The sequence below is a fragment of the Myxocyprinus asiaticus genome, chromosome 39 (genome assembly GCF_019703515.2).
Source record: "Myxocyprinus asiaticus isolate MX2 ecotype Aquarium Trade chromosome 39, UBuf_Myxa_2, whole genome shotgun sequence".
Classification (NCBI taxonomy): Eukaryota; Metazoa; Chordata; class Actinopteri; order Cypriniformes; family Catostomidae; genus Myxocyprinus; species Myxocyprinus asiaticus.
Genome location: NC_059382.1, coordinates 24,908,146 through 24,931,407, shown reverse-complemented (window position 1 = coordinate 24,931,407; position 23,262 = coordinate 24,908,146). Strand labels below are relative to the sequence as shown.

General features: G+C 37.6%; 4 protein-coding genes across 11 annotated transcripts in view; 1 reads left to right on the top strand and 3 right to left on the bottom strand.

The window, feature by feature from the left end:
* LOC127430299 (protein KIAA0100-like) overlaps positions 1–7,485 on the bottom strand; it is a 40,819-nt gene extending 33,334 nt beyond the window's left edge. For 2 of the 6 annotated variants that reach the window (XM_051680006.1, XM_051680011.1), the window contains exons 1-11: positions 7,427–7,485; positions 6,567–6,646; positions 4,591–4,747; positions 4,360–4,486; positions 4,144–4,193; positions 3,908–4,049; positions 2,882–3,000; positions 2,563–2,623; positions 1,421–1,613; positions 230–356; positions 12–136 (exon numbers count right to left, since the gene is read on the bottom strand). In XM_051680006.1, coding sequence (XP_051535966.1) covers positions 12–136; positions 230–356; positions 1,421–1,613; positions 2,563–2,623; positions 2,882–3,000; positions 3,908–4,049; positions 4,144–4,193; positions 4,360–4,486; positions 4,591–4,658 — 1,012 coding nt within the window. In that variant the 5' untranslated portion in view covers positions 4,659–4,747; positions 6,567–6,646; positions 7,427–7,485. Of the gene's footprint in view, positions 1–11; positions 137–229; positions 357–1,420; positions 1,614–2,562; positions 2,624–2,881; positions 3,001–3,907; positions 4,050–4,143; positions 4,194–4,359; positions 4,487–4,590; positions 4,748–6,566; positions 6,647–6,803; positions 7,206–7,426 lie in introns of those variants that run through there. The other 4 variants (XM_051680010.1, XM_051680009.1, XM_051680008.1 and 1 more) reach the window with 4 other exon arrangements.
* A 2,047-nt stretch (positions 7,486–9,532) lies between these two features.
* On the bottom strand, positions 9,533–14,253 carry LOC127430311 (glyoxalase domain-containing protein 4-like). The gene is made up of 9 exons (XM_051680035.1): positions 14,080–14,253; positions 13,845–13,894; positions 13,624–13,744; positions 11,107–11,251; positions 10,848–10,984; positions 10,471–10,557; positions 10,246–10,359; positions 10,068–10,154; positions 9,533–9,983 (listed from the first exon to the last, which is right to left on the bottom strand). The coding sequence occupies exons 1-9, from the start codon at positions 14,206–14,208 to the stop codon at positions 9,918–9,920; spliced, it is 936 nt and encodes a 311-aa protein (XP_051535995.1). The 5' UTR covers positions 14,209–14,253; the 3' UTR covers positions 9,533–9,917.
* A 198-nt stretch (positions 14,254–14,451) lies between these two features.
* On the top strand, positions 14,452–20,451 carry LOC127430306 (rRNA methyltransferase 3A, mitochondrial-like). The gene is made up of 4 exons (XM_051680027.1): positions 14,452–14,857; positions 16,798–17,042; positions 18,991–19,158; positions 19,932–20,451. Exons 1-4 carry the CDS (start codon positions 14,457–14,459, stop codon positions 20,444–20,446), a joined length of 1,329 nt encoding a protein of 442 aa, XP_051535987.1. The 5' UTR covers positions 14,452–14,456; the 3' UTR covers positions 20,447–20,451.
* Positions 20,452–20,524: 73 nt separating this feature from the next.
* Positions 20,525–23,262, bottom strand: part of LOC127430307 (nucleoredoxin-like) — a 100,596-nt gene continuing 97,858 nt past the window's right edge. For 2 of the 3 annotated variants that reach the window (XM_051680029.1, XM_051680031.1), the window contains exon 8: positions 20,531–22,162. In XM_051680029.1, the coding sequence (XP_051535989.1) occupies positions 21,980–22,162 (183 nt within the window). In that variant the 3' untranslated portion in view covers positions 20,531–21,979. Of the gene's footprint in view, positions 22,163–23,262 lie in introns of all 3 variants that reach the window. The other variant, XM_051680028.1, reaches the window with a different exon arrangement.

Here is a 23,262-nt window from a genome sequence, read left to right as displayed (position 1 = left end):
TCTACACCCACCCTCCAGCAGAAGTTCCAGTCGGCTCTGAGGGAAACTGAGCTCAGGAGTGAAGCTCTTCAGAGGAAGCTGCTCAACATCACGAACATAACCAACCTTCAGAGACTTTAAAGTCCAGTTTAAATGTCTGCAAAATAAAAATGGAGTATTAGATCACAAAACAACAATTAAAATTGACCACAACGACTTTGTACAACTAGCATTGTATTTCATTACTAACCTCTTCTGACTGTGCATGGAAAGTGTGACATTAGTGTTTTCAAAATCAATGTTGACCTTCTGTGGAATCAGTTTGTGAAGCCGTTCAATTGCCTCTGTTTGGATATAAGAGTCCTCCTCCTCATCTTCTAGAGGTAAACAAAAACAAGAAAAAACTTTCAGAGAAATGTTAAATCAGTATACAATGTGAAGCTTGCTTTATTTCAAAACTAGAGGTCGACCGATAGTGGATTTTGCCGATACGATAACTAAGGTGGTGGAAAAGGTGGATAACCGATTATTTGGCAGAGAGTTTTTAAAGGTGCACTCAGTAATTTTTTCCCCATTCAAAAAGTTTCTCCAAAAGAAATTAATTGTAATTTTGAAACATATGTATGTTCAGCATGGCTGATTGTGAATAGTGAATTTCTACAATGGCATCGGTAACTGAAAACTATTGATTTTGAATGATGCTGCATCCAAACCACTAGGTGTCATTGTAAGTCCAAAATGACACAAACAAAAAGTTACCAAGTGCACCTTTAAAACAGATTTAATCCCACAAATAAAAAATACAAAAATACGATTTGTGTATTATGTGGGACATTTAACTATTAACGAGTCTGAAACACACCAGGGACTCTTATATTTAACTATGAACCAAATTAAGCTTTTTTTAGCCTATACATTCATCAGATGAAGAGTTGTGTACATATTTCACCAGATAAGGTTTAATGAGGAATAAGGTTTATTATTATTCACAAGATATGAAGTTGGAGACAAGATGTATGTGCTGACAGTTTCCACATAGTCTCATTTTATCTTTGGTATGCCCTTTCTTCAATTTAAAACACCTTAGTATCTAATCAAAATAACAAAATATGCATTGAAGTGAGGATTAATTTATGGATGAATATTTTCAGTGATGAAAGATTTAGATTCAGTAAATCTCCACGAGGTGTCAGTAATTTTTTATTCTACTGTAGAAGCAAACCGTTCTAACTTTAGAATCCTCCAGTGCCAGCCAAAGAGGAATCAACACATCACTAACCCTAAAAGAGGAATAATAAAAATAAAAAAAAAACCTAACGGCAACTGTCGGCATACATTTTTACCGATAACCGATAGTTCCAAAAAGCAACTATCGGCACTGATTAATCGTAAAACCGATATATCGGTCTTCCTCTACTCAAAAACCCTTGTACGGTCAAACCTGCTTTATTATGGGTACAGTCTGGTGGAGCAGCTCCAGGAGGTTTGGATAACTGGCTAAGGAACAGGCCCTCGTGAAGCTCAGCCAGCAGGGTTCTCACACACAGTCCCAGCCGGCCTGGCCTCAGATCAGGCAGACTCACGTCACCATTGAGAGCCAGACTCAGGGACATCTCAGCCAGACATGTATCCTGCTGACCAGAGGAGAGATTCACTGATCATCCAGAACATAAATCTGGTGCCACACTAGTCGATTTTACAAATGATTTTCAGGTGAGAGCTTCATTAATATAATCGCCTGACATGCGGAGGGAGACGAAGTGCACATTAGCGTCTGCCAGCGGGAGGTCGTTAATGATTTGACCGTCGGGACTCCCTGCTGAGTTAATGGCTTCAAAAACTGAAAAAGCACATCAGGCTTGCTTGAAAAAATTTGCTCTGTACCCAAGACAGGCTCGTGTTCTCATCAAGTGACCAATGAGCTTCTTTTACCGAAGAACTGACAAGACGTCAAGCTCATCTGAACATTTTCATCACACTCAGCTGCATATCATCTCAAACAGTGATTGTAATCCATAGTGATTCTGTCACCAAGCGTTTTTCCAAACTAAAATGACTAATGAAATCAGAAAGGTGGAGGCACAACGGTCTGTTTTTATTGAACTTATTTTCTCACTGAAAGCTGCATATGGACATACGCGTTCTACGGCAAGCCTCGAGGGGATAAATACACAATCACACACTTTCATAGGGTAAAGTTACTCCATGAATCACATCCTAAATCACTATTACAATTGTTTATGCTCACGCCGTACTCCTGTTGTTATTTTGGCGAGCTCCACGTGACAATAAGAGAGAGTTGCAGTGAGTCGGTATGTGTCTCACTCCTCCACCATTCTTCCTCGCAAGTGTGTCATACCTCCGACTGAAGAGAGCGAGAGAGCAAGATGGGCAAAACAGTCTGCATGTGTGACACCCTCAGACAAAATAGAGTTGTTTTGAGTCTGCTAGTGTGACGCTGGCTTAAGGAGATCTCTGTTATCATCTGTAACATTTTAAGCCACTGCTCTATACTTTATAGATATGAATATATAAAACTTAACACATATAATCTATCTTTTAATACAGTGTAAGCTTACATACCAGTCTGCTGCTCTTCAGAACTTTACTGCTCAGCAGCCCCAATGAAAAGTCCCAGGCCAACCTGACAACGTATCAATAAGAAGTCATTTAAGCAGATGCTTTAGGCCAAAGAGGCAAACAGTACACTTATTACCTGGGCTAACCCCCCGGAGCAACCTGAGGATCAATGCTTTCCTCAAGGCTACTCTCTCTGGTATTTAACAAGCAACCTTCCAGTTTGCCAGCCCTGAGCTTTGACCACTACGCCACACCAGAAGGAAATGCACAATGCCAAAGCCTTTTAAAGAGTTGAGGAACAAAATGAAAATAAGTTATTCACCTTTTACTTTGATGATCCAGCAACAAAGTGATGGTAGAGGAAGTCATGTGCCAGAGCGACTCGGGCAGGGCCAGATTCAACACCATCACATTTATGGAGTTGATGTGGAATGACAGCAGCTACAAAACAGAGACCATATATACAGGTTCAATTCAAGTTACGGTAAGCTTAATCACCAGCATCTGTGGCATGCTGTGGATTAAAATGGAAAATAATTTCGACTCGTCCCTCAGTTTGTAAAAACAAGAAAAAATTTAGTTTACACTAATGCAGTTTTAATGGAAGTCTATGGTCTATGGAAGTATTCTGAAGAATTGTGAAGCTTATATTTTTGTTGAAGCACTTGAATTGTTACACATGAATTGTTACGTACAAAAATGTGTGCTTTTTGAGCTGTAATGAAGTTAAAAGACAAGATACAATTTTACAGAAAGTCAATAAGTGATTTAAGGGGGACTGAGTAGCTCAGCGAATACTGACGCTGGCTACCATCCCTGGAGTCGCGAGTTCAAATCCAGGGTGTGCTGAGTGACTCCAGCCATGTTTCCTAAGCAACCAAATTGGCCCGGTTGCTAGGGAGGGTAGAGTCACATGTGGTAACCTCCTTGTGGTCGCGATTAGTGGTTCTCGCTCTTAATGGGGTGCGTGGATCGCGGAGAGTAGCATGAGCCTCTCGTGCTGTGGTGTCATACACTATGGGCCATGTAATAAGATGCGCGGATTGATTGTCTCAGAAGTGGAGGCAACTGAGACTTGTCCTCCGCCACCCAGATTGAGGTGAGTAACCGCACCACCACGAGGACCTACTAAATAGTGAGAATTGGGCATTCCAAATTGGGAGAAAAGGGGATCAAAAAAATAAAAAAATAAATAAAAGTGATTTTAATACATTAGTCTTTAATACATGTCTAATGTTAAAATGCATTGTGGCGATACTTTTGAAACAATGTGTACATTTAATCCACTTCACAGACTTCCATTGCAAGTGCATTACTGTAAACTGTCATGGGACTAGGGGCTGTATACCTGAGAGAGGAAGTGCATGGAAGAGGGACTGAGAGGAGGTCTCTTTGAATTTTCCTCTTTGCTTTTGAAAGTCTGCAGTTTGAAGGGCTGCTGCAGGTCAAAACGGACCTGGGCCTCACCAACACACAATGCCAAGAATCTCCTGGGGGAAAAAAACAATGCAATTACTATGACAATTAGACCTACTATTACTCTACAAACAATATCTATACTAACTATCGCCCATAACTACTTACGGCAGGTCGGGGTTAACTATTTTACAAGAAATCCATATCCTGTCAATTTCCTACAAAACAGAAAACACATCAATGCATCACAACAGGTTTTGGGTAAGCATTTCTGGTTTGTGTTACATGACACTACCATGACATGCAATTTTTAAGAGCATCATAATATGGCTACTATTATGTATTGCATAAAGCATGCTTTATTATTGCAGAAATCGAACCCACCAGAGTGTGTTGAGGCTGAAACTGAACACTGATTCCTCGCACTGAGAAGAGACCCACAGATCTGATCTTGAGCTCAGCATGCAGGACATTGTGGAAAAATCGTACAGCTAAACTGCGGACAAACCATCTAACAAGAAATGAAGAGGACACCATGTTAAAAACCCTCTGTACAATAATAATTAAGCAATAAAAACATATCAGGGAATCCTGCACGCTGTTGTAGTTTCTTACCTAAACAGTAAAACAAATACAATTGCCAGGATAGGAATGACTGAGATGGCAATCAGCAGGGCAGACATTGTGCTGCAGAGATGTTTCTTCACATCTAGCCTACGATTATGGCACTTGGTAGGAACCTGGTGATCAGTGATCGATGACTCCAGATCACCTGTCAAACAGTCACTGAGATGTTAGTTATCACATATTACACTAATTAGAGGAAGACAGATATATCGGTTTTACCAGTTAATTGGTGCCGATAGTTGCTTTTTGGAACTATTGGTTATTTGCTCAAATCTATGCCGATAGTTTCTGATAGACTTTTTTAATTCCTCATCAATAAACCTCATGTGGTGAAATACATGTAGACAAAACCCTTCATCTGGTCAGTATATAGGCTATAAAAAAGCATAATTTATTAATTAGTTATATAGAGCATTCTAATGGAGCCAAGTCTCTGTCATTTTCAAAATAAAAGTCTGGTTAAAAGTCCCATGTTATGCATCAGATCTTTATTTTTTTCTGGCTATTACTGGAATTTTGGTTGCACAATAAACTGCTATTGAGATTTTATTCATTTTGGACTCTTGTAGCCTCAATGTCTGTGCCCATCATAGTAAGGAAAGACTACGAGATTTTTGATTATTCTACAAATAAATTTAAAAAAAAACTATTGGCCGATTAATCAGTTATCTGCCTTTTCAACCTCCTTAGTTATCGGTTTCAGCAAAATCCACTATCGGTCGACATCTACACTAAATACAGACAAAAACAGAGAATTCAAGTGCATTTTCATTATTTCAAACACTATTTAAAGAAGCCAAATAAGTGCATTTGCCTATATGATCTTTATTCTTTTTCTGATTAATACTTTTTATTGATTCACACCATTGATAAAGAAAAGCAAAACATATATACACAGAATCAACATTTAACCCCCACTATTACCCCTCCCCCTCCCCAACCCTCAACAAACATCCCTGTGGTCACACATGAATACACACACACACACACACACACACACACACACACACACACACACACACAAAGTGAGAGAGAAAAAAAAAATAATAATAATATTTTTATATTATATATATATATATATATATATATATATATATATATAAATAAAAATAATAACACATTTTAAACTACACTTCTCTCTCTACTGCCCCTCCCCGAGAGCCCTCCAAGAAGGCCAAATAGCTGACCCATTTCCTATCAAATAAATCTAAGTTTCCCAGCCTTCCACATGACATTTCCTCAAATGCCGCCACCCTCCCCACCTCTGTGCACCACTCTTGAAATGAGGGCCCTCCAGCTCCAACAATCTGCCGATCATAACACTGGCTAGGACTACATTTTTTATATATTTATCCCCTATATTGATGACCGCCCCCATCACCTAAAATACAGAGTCTGGGGCAAAATGAAATTTAAGTGCCCAATACGTCACACATAAAACTCTGAACCCTCAACCAAAATTGTTGGATCTTAACACACCACCAAAAAACATGGGTTGTGTCCCCATCTTCTGATTGGCATCAGCAGGTGGGTGTGTCTTTAAGACCAAGCCTATACAATCTCGAGGGGGTATGATCTTTATTCTTAAAACAATCAGATCATTTGTTAACCAACATATGAAATATCAGGCCTCCAGAATATCACGTTAGATATTAAACATTAAACTAGATAATAACACTTAGCAAGAGTGTACTGCAATGGATTTTAAAAAAGCATTTCATAAAGCCAAATAACAGACTAATTACTAAGTGCGTTCAATTATATGATTTTTAATCTTGAAGTAATCATTTGACTTCCAGTGTCAGTGCACTGACACTCAGGCACTGTAAACATCTGTTGGGCGGAACTTGCAATGTCGATCAAAGCAGCATTAGCCAGCTAGCTGCCAAAAGCAGCCCAAATTATTTTAACATGTTACCCAAGGTTTTTGTAGTAATTAACAGTTTGTAAGTCGGGTTACCCACCTGAAATGGTTTGCAGTGCAGTTCAATGGATCTTCAAGTGTACACTGCCCCTCTGTCTCATGCTAGGATAACTGAGAAAGCTGTGAGATAATATTGACAGCTCTGTGTCAACAAACTGACATATTTAAAGACATTTGCCTGCCTCCTAAAACGTAAAACATTATAAACTCATGATATAAGGCAATGTGTTTTTATATTTCCTTCAGATTTAACTAATGAATGAGCTTTCTAATATACCTTTTTCACATGACGGGTGATGACGCGTTTCCGACTTATTTATCAGCGTAAATCTCGCACTTTTTTTTAATTTTTTTAAATTTTATATATTTTTTTAAATATTGAGTGTAAATTTATAACATTATGCTTTGTGTTATATTACCCTAGAATTAGTTTTAAAAAATGAATTATTGCCACAGCTGCGAGGGTGTTTCTATTACAGCTGTTGAGAGAGTGACAGTAAATGTGGCATCTTCTCCCATTTTACTGTCTTAATCCACTGCTCTCTATTTTTTTCCTCTTCTGTAAAGTTATTAAAATGTAACAATGGATTTTTTTCTTTTGCTCTTGGCTTAAATGGGTAAGTGGAAAATAATATTTGCTGTGATCTCCCATTCACCGCTATCGAAGTTTACCCTGCAGTCGTTTACTTCCGCGTTCCAAAACCCGGCGTGTGAAAAAAGGTCTAGTGTACTCATAGGGGCGTAATCCAATCGAAAGTGATCATCCCTATCCCCTACTCACTACAAAGGACAAAGCTCTTAATGTGAACTCTCCAAAGAGAGCATGCCATTACAGTTTGAACGTACCCTTCACTAAACGTCTCGTAAAAGGGCACTTTATGAAAAAATAATCTTTCTTACTTTTAATTGGAACGACTCTTCAAGTGGCGTCCCCTTCCCGAAGTGCCTTTCAAATGGCGCAAAATGCCGTTTGGGAAACGCCCCATGATGGTTGTACTACTTCTGTTTCAAGCGTGAAGACAGAATTATTAACGCTTCAACTTTTTTCATAATAAAAGTCTTATGATCCTGAGCCGCCGTGCGCAAAATAAAAAGTAGTTTATGTCGCTCGTTTTTATGAACCTAAATGGGAACGTTTTATTGGTCTTGATCAAAACAATAATAATATAGGGTCTTCCGAAAGAAAATGACAAATGACAGTAGTCAGATGGGCAGGGTTGGGGAGTAGTGGAATACATGTAACGGGAATACGTATTTAAATACTAAATATAAGTAACTGTATTCCACTACAGTTACAATTTAAATCATTGGTAATTAGAATACAGTTACATTCAAAAAGTATTTTGATTACTGAAGAGATTACTTTGCATTTTATTGTTATTTGTTTCATTTAATATTTAGTCCTTTCAGACGGAAAACATTATACATATAAATGATGTGATCCAAAGTGCATTTGAACAGCGGTGAAACACTTTCTTATGATGTGTTACATTCATACGAGCAGACAGAGAAGTACGTTTGAAGTAAGTTTGGAGAAGAAGAAATAGAAATAAACCTTGGGTAAATTGTCAGCTTTACGCTAAGCTAATATGCTATTTCTAGCCATTTTACATGCACGTTACCAGACACGATCATATTTGTTATCAAGAAAATTCACGTTGGATCATAATTTCTTTTTTTCTAGAAAGACCTTTGATATTAGGGCAAAAATCATATTCTTGATAGTCATTTTTGTATTGTTTTCCTGTAAAAATATCTAAAAATCCTTAAAACAAGATCAGTTAGATTGATCTTGTTTTAGAAACAACACTGCATAAGATATTTAGGTTTTTCAGAGAATATATTTTTAACATTTTCTCTTTTCCTAAAAGGTAAAGTAATATGTATGTAATCTGAGGGGTGACTGAGGGTCTGGCCCATGCCAGGAGTGCAGTAACAGTGATTACTCATTTAGCCTGGCTTCCGGCTTTTTTATGTTGTATTGCGTTTGTTCTATTTCTATTTTTATTACATAATGAATCATATAACCCATTTAACCATTTGATTATATTGAGGATTGATTAACCACAAGTAGTATTTTTCATTATTATCTTTGTTTTATGGTTCGTAAAAGTAACCATGACTGGACAAAACATCTACCTCATGATCTACCTCATGTCATCAATGAATTGAAACATAAATTTACTTCCCGACTTTACTATAATAGTAGGCAAAGGCTCTCTTGTGCCCTTTTGTTCCTCTCTGTGCTCTGTCCTAATGTTTCACAGATGGTGAGGCCCGGCATTCCATCAAGGTTGGGGAGAAGGCCTCTATTCCTGAGAAGATAACACCAACACATTGCTTGTCTAAATAACTCATGTCTCTGAATTATTTATGGTTATTGTGCCCTCTCAAATGTGACTTTGCCATAGTCAAAAACAACTTCCAAGGATTACTTCCCCTTTGACGTAAAGAAATAAGGAGTAGCCATAACTGATAGCTAACCTCTGATATCTGACCATAAGTTTGTTTCAGCCAAGGAGGGGAACTCGATTCATGTTGTGGCTAACAATTATTGTTTGTATGAAGATGGAAACAGTCCATATTTGTAATGTTAAAATGTTTGAAGTAACTGACCTATCAGAATGCTAGAAATTGTGGTATGATGACACCTTTAATGTAATTTGCATATGACTATAATTGCTTTGGAAAGTTTGTAAAACTTCACTTCGACTTTCTGTTTTTCTCATTGACTTGTGATGCCTATTGAACCCACAGACAACAATCAGTAAACTCTCTCTCTCATTTCATTATTGCAAAACCTGACTCTGAGTTTTTATTCTTCAGTATCCATATGCTGTCACCCCTACATTCTGTCATTTTCTAATTATCTTGAAAATGTTTTGAATATTTGACACTATCTGGGCATATTGTAGATCCATTTGTGATGTTCCAGGTTGATAAAGACCTGCTGTACAGTATGTAATAATATTTGGCATTTAAAGGTTAATGGAATACTACATAAACTTGTATTGCACCAGGCACCCCATCAAAGGTGTGATACATTTATTTCAATTGCCAATGCTTGTGTGACTATATACTACACTGCACTTTCTGATTATGCTTATGGTTTCCTGTTAATAATTCCCACTGAACTTCATTTAGAGAGAAAAATGATAGCAGAAATGATACAAATCCTTGATATACATATTTTTAGCAGGCCCAAAAGCAGTTTTTCATATTGTAAGTAGATGCTTAATAAAATTCATGTGTATACAGTTATTTTCATAGAAGAAAATGAATTCTGATTATCCTTAGTAAACCACTGAAATGTATAATGACAAAAAATGACTACATTTGATTGACTGCACATTCCGGCTCTTTTCAAGCAGTCTTAACGATGTCAGTTGTTTTATACTGAAGCCTTTTGCTTGTTGTGTTTGGCAAACCATTCGGCACTCTTATCTGCAGCCATAGCCTGTGAAAGAAACCAGAAAACAGCTGAATGTGGTATGAAAGTGGAGCACTACTGTTTACTGTGTAATGTGGAGAGAATGATTACCTTATCCAGTAATTCATTTCCCTTAGGGTCAATGGCGGAAAGCTGTCTAAATGCCTCATCACCCACAAAGCAGATCTCATGACCATCCTACATTATACGGAGATCAGAGTCAGCCAGGCCTACATTTTGGCAAAGACTCAGCATTCAGTCCAAGTAACACTAGACCATAAAGACTTACAGGGTCTGCAAGAATGACAACGTCCACTGTGGCTTTTCCAGGTGTGTCTAAACTCACAAGAGGGGTGAGGATTTTGTGGTTTTCCTTTTTCATTAGGCCCTCAATGTCTGGTAACTGCCGAAATCAAAGACATTTCTATAAAATCTGGTGAGAATGTTGCCTAAGGAAGACAACTGTCCAACTGGCACTCCATTAGAACAGAAAACTCAAAGGCTATACTGATACCTGATCACGAGGGCAAGCGAAAGCGATCCTTCCAAAAGCAGTTCCATGATCCACAGTTTTTCCAATGTCCTGTAGCTCCAGCTTACACTACAAAAGAATATTTAAATTATGTTAATATTTACATGACGTTATAAATACTATGTTTATATCTATAGTATGGTGTTTATAGTAGCGTGCAAAATCACATTTGTATTAAAAATTGTATAAAAGTCATTTTCTTATTCAGAAGGACTAATATTAGCTTAAAAAAGAGGATAATCAAAACTGAGCCATTAAATGCCCAGTGCAATAAGAATTTATGAGGTCTAGTTGAGTGGCATGTCCTCATAGTTTAATTATTGCCAAAAATATAATAAATGGATCTTTTTCAGCAAAACCTGATTATCTGAGAATCCCATCAAGGCAATCTTTTTGTCCTCATTTTTCTCAATCACTTTCATTCCCAGCAGGGAAGACCAATAATGAATAGAACGCTGCAAATCAGACACCGCCAAAGAGACTTTCTGGACAGGATCTTTGCCAGGAAAGGAAACAATCAGTAAAAAAAAAAAAAAAAAAACATATCCATACTCATAATAACATTTCATTACAGATTATTAAAACACAAATTTCATGCAAGTGCCCAGAAATACTCACCACAGTTTGGCTGTTCCTTGTCTATTAGGTAGAAACGGTATCCTCCCGGGGCTTCGGTCATGTAAAGAGAATCTTCAACTTGTGTAAGAGGCCATCCTAACCTCTTTGCATTACTCACAGCCTGACTAGACTGGAGAGTGAAGCCCTAACATTGAAGAGCATGGATAGAGGTATGCAGAGCTTTGTTTAAATCAGAAGTAGCTTTTCCTATTTAACACAAAATATAGCAGTGAGGTCCAAATGTCTGAGACCACTAGTGAAAATGCTTCTATTTTGCATTTTTCCAATTTAATAAAAAATACAGACATTCTACTTGGTAAGTCCCTGTTTTGCTTTAACCCTAGAACTTCTGTAACTTCACCCTCCTTAAATGCATATGCGGGTCAAAAAAGACCCAGGTGAAATCTAGATTTTAAATATTTATAAAACTACATTTTTTCAGGAAAATGAACACAATGATCATTTTATTAGTAATTAAACATTTTAAATAGTTACACTGGCGGCCAAAAGTTTGGAATAATGTACAGATTTTGCTGTTTCGGAAGGAAATTGGTACTTTAATTCACCAAAGTGGCATTCAACTGATCGCAAAGAATAGTCAGGACATTACTGATGTAAAAAACAGCACCATCACTATTTGAAAAAAGTCATTTTTGTCAAATTGTAATAGTAATTTTTCACGTTATTAATATCCTGACTATACATTGTGATCAGTTGAATGCCACTTTGGTGAATAAAAGTACCAATTTCTTTCCATGAGAGCAAAATCTGTACATTATTCCAAACTTTTGGCCGCCAGTGTATATTATTCATTTCTGAAGAGATTCAGACACATTGAAAATGGAGTAGGATTTTTAGGTGACAGTGTAAAAAAAGCCTGTATAACTGTATAAATATTGGCAATTTCCATGTTTGGTGGTAAAATATGAAATGTCTCAACAACTATAACCACACAGACATTTAATTTGTAAAAATTCAACTAATAAAAAAAATTCACATAACAGAAGACACTGAGGAATACCTGCAGTGACAGATCAGAAGATCACTTCATGTAAAAATTATGCCCTAAAAACTAGATGCTGGGTCATTTTGACCCACATACAGTTGTGCTCAAAAGTTTGCATACCCTTGTAGAATTCTTGCAGGTGGTATAGCTGCCCATTTGTCTTGGCAAAATGCCACCAGGTCATGCAAAGTCTTTGTTCGTCTTGCATGTACCGCACGTTTGAGATCTCTCCAGAGTGGCTTGATGATATTAAGGTCAGGAGACTGTGATGACCACTCCAGAACCTTCATCTTTTTCTGCTGTAACCACTGGAGGGTCAACTTGGCCTTGTGCTTTGGGTCATTGTCGTGCTGGAAAGTCCACAAGCGTCCCATCCGCAGCTTTCGTGCAGAAGAATGCAAATTGTCTGCCAGTATTTTATGATAACATGCTGCATTCATCTTGCCATAAATTTTCACAAGATTCCCCATGCCTTTAGAGCTCACACACCCCCAAAACATCAGTGAGCACCCACCATGCTTCACAGTGGGGATGGTATTCTTTTCAGTAAAGGCCTTGTTGACCCCTCTCCAAACATAGCGCTTATGGTTGTGAACATTAAGCTCTATTTTGGTCTCATCACTCCAAATTACAGTGTGCCAGAAGCTGTGAGGTGTGTCAAGGTGTTGTCGGGCATACTGTAACCGGGCATTTTGTGGCATTGGCACAGTAAAGGCTTCTTTCTAGCAACTCGACCATGCAGCTCATTTTTGTTCAAGTATCATCGTATTGTGCTCCTTGAAACAACCACACCGTCTTTTTCCAGATCAGCCTGTATTTCTCCTGAGTTTACCTGTGGGTTTTTCTTTGTATCCCAAACAATTCTTCTGGCAGTTGTGGCTGAAATCTTTCTTGGTCTACCTGACCTTGGCTTGGTATCAAGAGATCCCGAATTTTCCACTTCTTAATCAGTGATTGAACAGTACTGACTGGCATTTTCAAGGCTTTGGATATCTTTTTATATCCTTTTCCATCTTTATAAAGATCTATTACCTTATTATGCAGGTCTTTTGACAGTTCTTTTCTGTTCCCCATGGCTCAGTATCTAGCCTGCTCAGTGCATCCACATGAGAGCTAACAAACTCATTGACTATTTATACACAGGCAATAATTGCAATTTAAAAAGCCACAGGTGTGGGAAATTAACCTTTAACTGCCATTTAAACTTGTGTGTGTCACCTTGTGTGTCTGCATTATCAGTCATATTTTCAAAATCAATGCCAAAATTTCTAAATTTCTGCCAGGGTATGTAAACTTTTGAGCACAACTGTATGTGTTCTAGTGTTAATAACAGCATACATTCGAGCTGGCATGGACTCCATAAATTTGTGCAAAACCTGAAGATCCATATTATTCCAACATGCTTTGAGAATGTTCCACAGATCTCGTGTGCTTCAATTGAATCAAGGAACTCTTATCTTGGACCCCAATGTTTGTGTAAATGTAAAAAAATATATATCAAAAGAATTTACCAAAAAATCATTGCCAAGTCGGTATTCACCCACTCCATAATTATAGGTCCACTCTGCAACAAAGTGGTCGTCTTCTGGTCCAAAGCCCACCATAGTTTTACTCCATTTGCCATCATATGGACTTAAAACAGAAGAACACAGCAATATTTCTTATTTGTCCTAGACTTGCAGAGGTGGTTAGTTATGCTGTTATATACATTAGCTATGAAAACATGACTAACCCATTACATGTTGCCTTACAACCCTCCTCAAATTCTTCATGACGCAGAATCTGTATATTAGAGTTATTATTAGTAGTAGTAATTATTAATATGTTTGGATTTTGAGACATTGCTTGAATGGGGTGAAAATATGCCTGGATTTTGCATGATCAACAATATTAGGAGGCAAAGTCCACTTTGCGTTTGCATGACAGGACAGTATTTTTGTAGTAATCTCGGGAGACAACTTTCCTACCTTCATTCCTAAGACATCTCTGTAAAAGATGGCTGTTTTGGTCCTGTCTCCGACTTTAAAAACAAAATGTAAAGCTCTTCTTAGGGCCATCACTTTGTCTGAAGTCTCTCTAAAACTATTGATGATCATAAGCTCTGTATTGATTCAAACACCTTGCGATCGACTGCTCTGCTATCTCTAGCACACCCAACCAAAATAATTATTTTCATTTTTATTGGCACAGTATTTGTATTTACATGGGCACTTTTATTTTCAACATATGTGAAGAATATTGTAGCTTTAATTGAACTATACTACTTTAAAACGTATAACACATTTCTTAGTATGAATTCCCCCCTTCTTTTTGGTACAGTCCCCTTCCGATGACGTCAACAAACATGGCAGCGCTCATGTACAACGTGAGTCGTGGGTTTGTTATTTTAAGGGAACGTAGTTTGTTATTGAGAGGACATAATCAAACCTTGGTGGATTCGAGGAGATATGTCCGAGCTCTCCGTCGGAGACCTGTGGCGGTTTTATATCCTGACGGTGAACGGGAAACACGAATTATATCAAATGGAGCAGCCGATAAAGTCGAGCAAAAGCTCTTCACACAGAGAGGCAAAGACGCTGAAAAGAGTGGCCATGGGAAATTCCCCAAAGAAAAAATCAACGAGAGAGCTGGCTACAAGAAGTTGAGCGCTCAGGTCTCTAAATCTGTAGACGAGTCTCTATACACCAAGGACAAACTTGGTGGTCTGCGTTTCGAAAAGGCTTCTGCAGAGGATAAGAGGCTCGCGTAAGTTCATTCTGAGTATTAAGTAAATGTAAGAAAATTGGTATTGCAAAATAATACAATAAAATATATTTTGTTGTTCTGTTATCTGCTATTTTGTTAAATAAATAAAATAAAATTACGTCTGCATCGTGCATTCCAGCAAAGTAATTATTGAAGTATTATTAATTTATAATTTAAAAAATGTCCTAGATCAGTGGTTCTCAAGGAGACCTCAAGATGACTTTATTTTAAAATATTTATAATTAATACAATTAATAGGCTAACACCCGCTAAAAATCAACATGTCACTAATTCTTGAGATAAGGGACAAAACATGTCTTACATACAAAAGTCATCTTTATTTTAAAAATCAAGAAATTCATAACAATAAAAATATTGGAAAAGTTCAATCTAAAGGAAATGTGTATACTTTTTACTTATATTTTAAAATAATTTAATTAGAATTTTTTTAAATGCATGCTCTATACTTGGAAGCGTACCGTAACCTGTCCTCAGCAAGAGGTCACAATGTTAATCTATTAAACAAAGTGTTTAAAAATGCAACAAATTCATAAATATAAATATCAAATGAAAGGTAGGGATCTGTAAGATATCAAACAATACATTAAGAAAACTTTAAATGATATTTTCCATAAAAAACTGCCTATCAAAGTTGTGTCCTCACTTTGCGTCAACTCCTGAATAAATCAGAAAATGCCCTGATCAGCTTTAACTCCGAGTACCCCTTTCCCACTTCCTGCTCATGGTGGATGCAACAGTAGGACACGTGGTCTGGTATGTTTGATATTTTTCATATTTTTTATGACAGCTTCAACTTGTCAACTCCATCATTCCCATTATTATAATTTCTTAATTGTGGGATCAATTTTGGCATTTTAGTTTATAGAGGCATCTTCAACTGGGGGAGGGGAAATGGCTCCAGTGTACAACACATGGTTAAGATGGAAAAATATTACATTTTGTCAACTCCGTCAGAATTTTCAGAATAGTATTAAAACAGAAAATAAAATAAAATATTGAATGTATTTTATCACTTAACTCATTTACTGAACAATATTATTAGATCATTAAAGACTTTACACTTGTTGGATGAATCAAATTAAAATAGCACGCTTTTTGGTGTGTCTGACAGTTGACACAAATGACAGTAAGATGCAAGTTATGAAGTGAATAAATGTCCATTTTCAGAAAAAAAAAAAAAAGCGTTTTTATATAAACCTGTTCCCTTATATCGTTCGTTAGCTGAGACCTTTGTCTACAAATATATCCATTTCAAATTAATTTAGTATTAAAAAAATAAAAACTCAGATTTTAAACATGTTTTGTCCCTTATCTCAAGAATCAGTGATTTACAACGTGAAATCACATTAGTGAATTCCGCAACTCCATTTATACAGTTCTTGAAACTTCAGGAATCACAAAATGAATCACGATTACTTACTTAAATCAATTGGCCCTCCAAATTTCAGTCACTGTCCTAACATTTTTTAGATTACATAATAATGAGTGGGTAGCGATCATAGATCCCGGGACCCCCAGGGGGCCCATAAGGGAGTGCTAGGTGGTCCGTGGAAAATTTCAAAGTGTAAAAAAGAAAAAAAGTTATCATTTACTGAATTTGACATAATTACTGTTTCATTCATGATTATTCATGATTGTTTTATTCAATTGACAGTCATAGTTTTAAACAGTAAGAAATGAAAACTAATTTGTAATTAGGATCATAAAAAAATTGTATTCTCCTTCTTTGCAGCATACAAACTTTCAAGAATAGTTTGTATTTGTATTGTATCGGGTGTTTATTCGTGAAAATATATTGCTAATTTGATATTTTGGGAAGAGGGTCCCTCGTAAGAGGATCATAATTTTTGCTGGTCCTAGGCATCAGAAAGTTTGAAAACCTATATTTACAGATCAAGCATCTGTCATTCTCCCTTCAGGAAGGTGGCCAGTGTGGCCCGCTCCAGAGTACTTCGTGACCAGGAGGGTAAGGTGCTGCTGGAGGGCAGGCGTCTGATCAGTGATGCTCTTGCTGCTGGTGCGTCTCCTCAGATGCTGTTCTTCAGTGCTGTGGAGCGGCTGCAGGAGCTTCCTCTAGATAAACTGCAGCAGGCCAAGCTCATCAAGGTCAAATCTGAAGGCATGAAGACCTGGTCCGATCTGGTCACACCACAAGGCATTATAGGTCAGCTGCAGAATTTCTTATAGTACCCCAAAGTTCAGTACACACAGTTTTAGATAACTTATAAGGGTGATTCTCACGAAACCTGTCAGTGAATTGTCCTGGTCCTATTTTACTTCAAAATCAAAAGGAAAAAATAAGAAATTATATTTGGGAATGGTGTAGTTATAGAAAAATGTCTGGATACATTAGGGTAATGAAAATTGAGGAGTTAAATGTGCTCAAGTGTCTTGGAAAAAAAAATCCTCATATATATACACACACTCACTGGCCGCTTTATTAGGTACGCTTGTACATCTACATATTCATGCAATTATCTAATCAGCCAATCATGTGGCAGCAGTGTAATGTATAAAATCATGCAGATACGGATCAGGAGCTTCAGTTAATGTGCACAACCATCAGAATGGGGAAAAAAGTTTGATCTCAATGATTTAGACCGTTGCATGATTGTTGGTGCCAGACGGGCTGGTTTGAGTATTTCTGTAACTGCTGATCTCCTGGGATTTTCACACACAACAGTCTCTAGAGTGTAAAGGGAATGGTGCCAAAAACAAGAAACATCCAGTGAGCGGCAGTTCTGTGGACGAAAACGGCTTGTTAATGACAGAGGTCAGAGGAGAAAGGCTAGAATGGTCCAAACTGACAGGATGGTGACAGTAACCCAAATAAACACACGTTACAACAGTTCTATGCAGAAAAGCATTTCTGAATGTACAACACATCGAACATTGAGGCGGATGGGCTACAGCAGCAGAAGACCCCTCCGGGTACCACTACTGTCAGCTTAGAACTGGAAACTGAGGCTGCAGTGGGCACAGCTCACCAAAACTAGACAGCAGACAATTGGAAAAACGTCGCTTGGTCTGACAAATCTGGATTTCTGTTGAGGTACACAAATGGTAGACCCACTGCAGCCTCAGTTTTCTGCTCTTGGCTGATAGAAGTGGAACCCAACTTCGTCTTCTGCTGTTGTAGCCCATCCGCCTCAAGGTTTGATATGTTGTGCATTCTGAGATGCTATTCTGCTCACTACAATTGTACAGAGTGATTATCTGAGTTACTGTAGCCTTTCTGTCAGCTCCAACCAGTCTGGTCATTCTCTGTTGACTTCTCTCATCAACAAGGCATTTCCGTCCACAGAACTGATGCTCACTGGATGTTTTTTGTTTTTGGCACCATTTGGAGTAAATTCTAGAGACTGTTGTGTGTGAAAATCTCAGGAGATCAGCAGTTAAAGTAATACTCAAACCAGCCCATCTGGCACCAACAATCATGCCACGGTCCAAATCACTGAGATCACATTTTTTCCCCATTCTGATGGTTGATGTGAACATTAACTGAAGCTCCTGACCCGTATCTGCATGATTTTATGCACTGCAGCCATATGATTGGCTGATTAGATAATCGCATGGATGATTGTTGGTGCCAGATGGGCTGGTTTGAGTATTTCTGTAACTGCTGATCTCCTGGGATTTTCACGCATAACAGTATCTAGAATTTACTCTGAATGGTGCCAAAAACAAAAAAACATCCAGTGAGCGGCAGTTCTGCGGACGGAAATGACTTGTTGATGAGAGAGGTCAACAGAGCATGGCCAGACTGGTTCAAACTGACATAAGTCTATGGTAACTCAGATAAACGCTCTGTATAATTGCAGTGAGAAGAATAGGGGTTGGTGCTGTTTTGGCGGCACGAGGGGGACCTACACAATATTAGTATATACTGTATATAAAAATCAGAATGGTCCTTTAATGTAGGCTTCATTTTCTTTATGAAACACATAATTTCATTATATATATATATATTATTTATTTAAGTTTTATTTTTTTTTTTTTTTTTTATAACTGTTTTGGGGTTAAATAATACTAGGATATTTTCTTGACTGGTTTTGTGATATTCATCCATAATTGGTTGTAAGCTAAAATGACATATTTCTTTCAACTTGCAGCTATTTTCTCAAAACCTGATGCCTCCCGTCTGGCATTTCCAAAGGCGACATGTCTTCAGTCGGTCCCATTGTTCCTGATTTGTGACAATGTGAGGGACGCTGGTAATCTTGGGACTATTTTACGCTGTGCAGCAGCTGCAGGATGTGATCGTGTTCTCCTCACCAAAGGTATGAAATAAACTTTAAAAATGAAGTGTGTAACTTCTGTACCACTAGCAGCACAAAATGGAATTGCAAAAATAATGACTGTTTTCAAATAGATTTCCCGAACACACAGCATTTGTGGCATAATGTTGATTACCACAAAAAATCATTTCAACTTTTAAAAAAGCAGTGAGGCACTTACAACGGAAGTGAATGGGGCCGATTTTTGAAAGGTTTAAAAGCAGAAATATGAAGTTTATAATTTTATAAAATCACTTGCATTAATTCTTATGTTAAAGTTTGTGTATTTTTTGAGCTGTAAAGCTGTTTATATCATTGTTTTACGGTCGGTTTAGAGTAACATCACCATGGCAACAAAGTTGTAAAATTGGATATAACTTTACACAGAAAGGGTTAGTAAGCAATTTTATCACACTAAAATCATGTTTACACACATATTGTTTACGTTTCATCACTATACTTATAAAACAGTGAGTATTTTAACGTTTTCGCATTGGCCCCATTAACTTCTATTGTACCGTAAGTGTCTCACTATAACCCAGATTTGTGCTTTTTTTTTTTTTTTTTAAAGGAGGGATGAGTCCAAATACATTTTTTGTGTTAATAAACATTACCAGAAATGCTGTCGATTGAGCTTAATTTGTATTGAACCTGAAATATTCCTTTAAACTTGGATAGAAGTAATTTGTAAAACTGGAAAAAGTGAACACCTCCCCTTTAAATGAAGCAGAAATAATTGAGGAAAAGGGGCTGATATAACAGCAATGTTTCTTCAGGTTGCGTGGATGCCTGGGAGCCAAAGGTTCTACGTTCAGCAATGGGAGCTCATTTCCGTCTACCCGTCTTCCCTAATTTGGACTGGGATGACATTTCCAAGCATTTACCGAAGGACGTGATCATCCATGTAGCAGATAACTGTAGTCATTTTACAAAAGGTACCGCATCAGAGGCAGTTCCTGGAAAAACAGAAATTGGCACTTCGGATGAATACATTGAAAGTGACTCTGAAGAGGAGTCAGATGATGAACTTTCACTGCCGTGCGTGAAGCCTCAGGTTTACCATGAGTGCTGGGTTCAGAGAAGCACGGCTCTGATCATTGGTGAAGAGACACATGGATTTAGTCTGGAAGCTCTCCGACTGGCTGAAAAAACAGAGGGTAAAAGACTGTTTGTGCCCATGGCTCCAGGAGTGGAAAGTTTAAACTCTGCAATGGCTGCTAGTATACTGCTGTTTGAAGGCAGGAGGCAACTTTTGAAGTGGTCAGACCAAGTACGCAGAAGATCAAAATAAAAAAATGTACTGTATAAAACATAAATTTCACTAATACTGTTCAGTTCTGTTATTAAATATTGTGTACCTTTATTTTTGACTGTTTTGGATCATAAAACCTGGGAATCTGACAATTGGATTTAATCTTATCATGACTTCATTTATCCAGGAGAGGGTGCTTGAGTGTTTTCACAATACCAAAGTTTTAAAGGGATGGTTCACCCAAAAATGAAATTTCTCTTATCATTCACTCATCCTCATGCCATCCCAGATGTGTATGTCTTTCTTTCTTCAGCTGAACACAAAGATTTTTAGAAGAATATTTCAGCTCTGTAGGTCCATACAATGCAAGTGAATGGTGATCAGACCTTTTGTAGCTCCAAAAATCACAAAGGCAGAATAAAAGTAATCCATATGAATCCAGTGGTTAAATCCATATCTTCAGAAGCAATATAATAGGTGTGGGTGAGAAACGGAACAATATTTAAAATATTTCACTATTTAAAAATTCCCTTTTTACTCTAAATCTCCACTTTAACTTTCAGATGTAAAAGTGAAAGTGGAGATTTAGATTAAAAAAAGGACTCACGACACCTATTTTAAGCAAACAGAAAATGTATACACTGTGCAGTGTATACTGTGCATACTGTATACTGCAGATATACAGTAGTTGGAGTAATATGGTGGTATGGTATTAACAACATAGCCATAGGTATAAAGAGAACACAGAAATATGTTTAACAGTGAGTTTTAATGGCCAAGATGTCATTTAAAACACAACCAAGGAGAAACATAGACTTTGTGCTCTAACTGGCTAAATTTAATATGTTTGCAATAAATGCTGTTTTTGTTCATTCCAAAAATATCAGACTGCTTTAATACAGGGGACCTTCACAGAAAATCCACATAAATGTCATGTTTGAGATGGGAACCTATCAGTCAACATCAAATATCAACAAGAAGTTGGGCAAAGTCCTTTTAAAAATCAACTCTAGACAACTGCATTTAAAAAATAACCAGCGGCAGCTACACAAATGATTTAACAGTGCCTTCTATACAAGGATATTAACATCATCTTGTTAATGTATGCATATTTATCAGCACCCATAGGAAGAGAATCACAACCGTGCAGAACATATGGCCACATAAAATGTGCAGTGTCTGTGGATAATCCTCCAGAAAAGTAATACATCTGCCAAGCTATATTTGTTCTTGATTCTTGAAACAATATCCAAGGATAGAAGGAAATTCTTAAAAAAATCTTGGTAAAAGCAAATAAGAAGCAAGAAAAACAAAGTTGCGTTCACTTGCAGCCATAGGGTTTAATTTGCGAAAGAAAATCTGCAATTTACCATCTGCGCAGTAGTAAATGCAAGGCACCACAGGAGGAGGTGGCCACTTCATGATGGAGGGGCACGTATTAAAAGAAGCAAAATGTCAATAGAAAGTAAGCTTCTGTTTGAACAGTTTGACAGGAGGAGAGGGAGAGCCTGTTTGGAGGTCAAGGGTCAGATGGAGGTTCGGGTAGCAGGGTGGGGGTTGTTTCACCCCTCATTAAATGGGCTCCGGTTTGAGCTTCTCGGCCAGAAAGTCACTGACAAATTGTTCTACCACGGCCGGTGTGATCTCCTCCACGTCTTTAACGTATTTGGCACGAGCCGACATGTCCAGGATGGTGAGAAGTGGTGCAGCCTCAGGCAGATTGGTGTAATCCCGCAGTGAATCACTCATATCATCCTGTGAAGAGAAAAAAACAACTTATGTAAGTATGTCTGTGAAATGCAAACACTGTCTGAAAGTTAAACTCCAACAGTGGGAAATGCGGAAAATATGTTTCCGGTGGCAAGTAGTTTGTCCGTCCAACATAAATGATGTGCGACACAATCTGAACATATTTGATGTTAAATATATAGTGACGTGGAGTGGGATTTTTGACCAATAAGATTTCTCTGTGGGTGGGGCTACTCAGCACAATGCAGAAAAAGAAATGATCACAAAAGGATGAGCAAAATGTCCTGTCATACACCACTTCACAAAGTGTTTTAATACTCATAAAGACCATGTTTACATGCACTAAAAAAACTGTTTATTCCAGGGTTTTTGCAGAAAGCAGTGTTCTGAAATGTCATGTAAACTAGAACGTCTGTTTGTTTGTGGGATTAAGAGAAAGCGATTTAACACACCAAGGTTTCTTCCGGAGAACGCGGCTTATTGTGGTTATGTTAACACAAGCAGTTTTCTAACCGTTTTTTTTTTTTTGACGAGTGTGCATGTGCATGGAAAGACTGGATATCAAACGTCATAGGATGGAGCCCAACAACAAGTCAACATGGTGGAAAGAATTCAACATTTCTGGAAGTACAGTGGGAAAAATCACAAACTATAAACTATACCCATTTATACACACCAATGTAAAATACCGATTGTCCCTCACGTTCGTGTATATGCGCTCGTACATTGGGGGAATCCTAGAGTTTGATGTAAGAGGGAAACCCCACTACTGCAGCGCAATTCCACTTGTCCCTCCCAATGTCGCTCCCAATACAACCTGCAACCGACTAGCAAGTAGCAAATTATGATACATGGCTGATGTTACAAAAGCCAATGGGATATTTAAAACTAAATAAATGGGAAGAACCTTTCAACATGAATGGGACAATGTATCAAATTTCAAAATATCATGAACCAAAGTAATTGACGAACCATATGGAGGCAAAATTCAATATATCGAAATTTGTAACATTGTTTTCTGTTCATGTGATCATAACTTAAATGACCCGTCAAACATCAAAATCTCTCTATTGTTTTTTTCTACACTATTTACAGCATTCTTACAA

What these genes read in the sequence shown, in the direction of transcription:
- LOC127430311 (XM_051680035.1), bottom strand. Translation starts at nt 14,208, where the DNA reads ATGATCATCAATAGTTTTAGAGAGACTTCAGACAAAGTGATGGCCCTA. An exon ending in TGTAAGGCAACATGTAATGG is followed by an intron (nt 13,745 to 13,844) that starts GTTAGTCATGTT and finishes TTCTGTTTTAAG; the next exon opens with TCCATATGATGGCAAATGGA. An exon ending in GAAATGAATTACTGGATAAG is followed by an intron (nt 9,984 to 10,067) that starts GTAATCATTCTC and finishes TTTCTTTCACAG; the next exon opens with GCTATGGCTGCAGATAAGAG.
- LOC127430306 (XM_051680027.1), top strand. Translation starts at nt 14,457, where the DNA reads ATGGCAGCGCTCATGTACAACGTGAGTCGTGGGTTTGTTATTTTAAGG. An exon ending in CACACCACAAGGCATTATAG is followed by an intron (nt 17,043 to 18,990) that starts GTCAGCTGCAGA and finishes TTCAACTTGCAG; the next exon opens with CTATTTTCTCAAAACCTGAT. An exon ending in TCGTGTTCTCCTCACCAAAG is followed by an intron (nt 19,159 to 19,931) that starts GTATGAAATAAA and finishes ATGTTTCTTCAG; the next exon opens with GTTGCGTGGATGCCTGGGAG.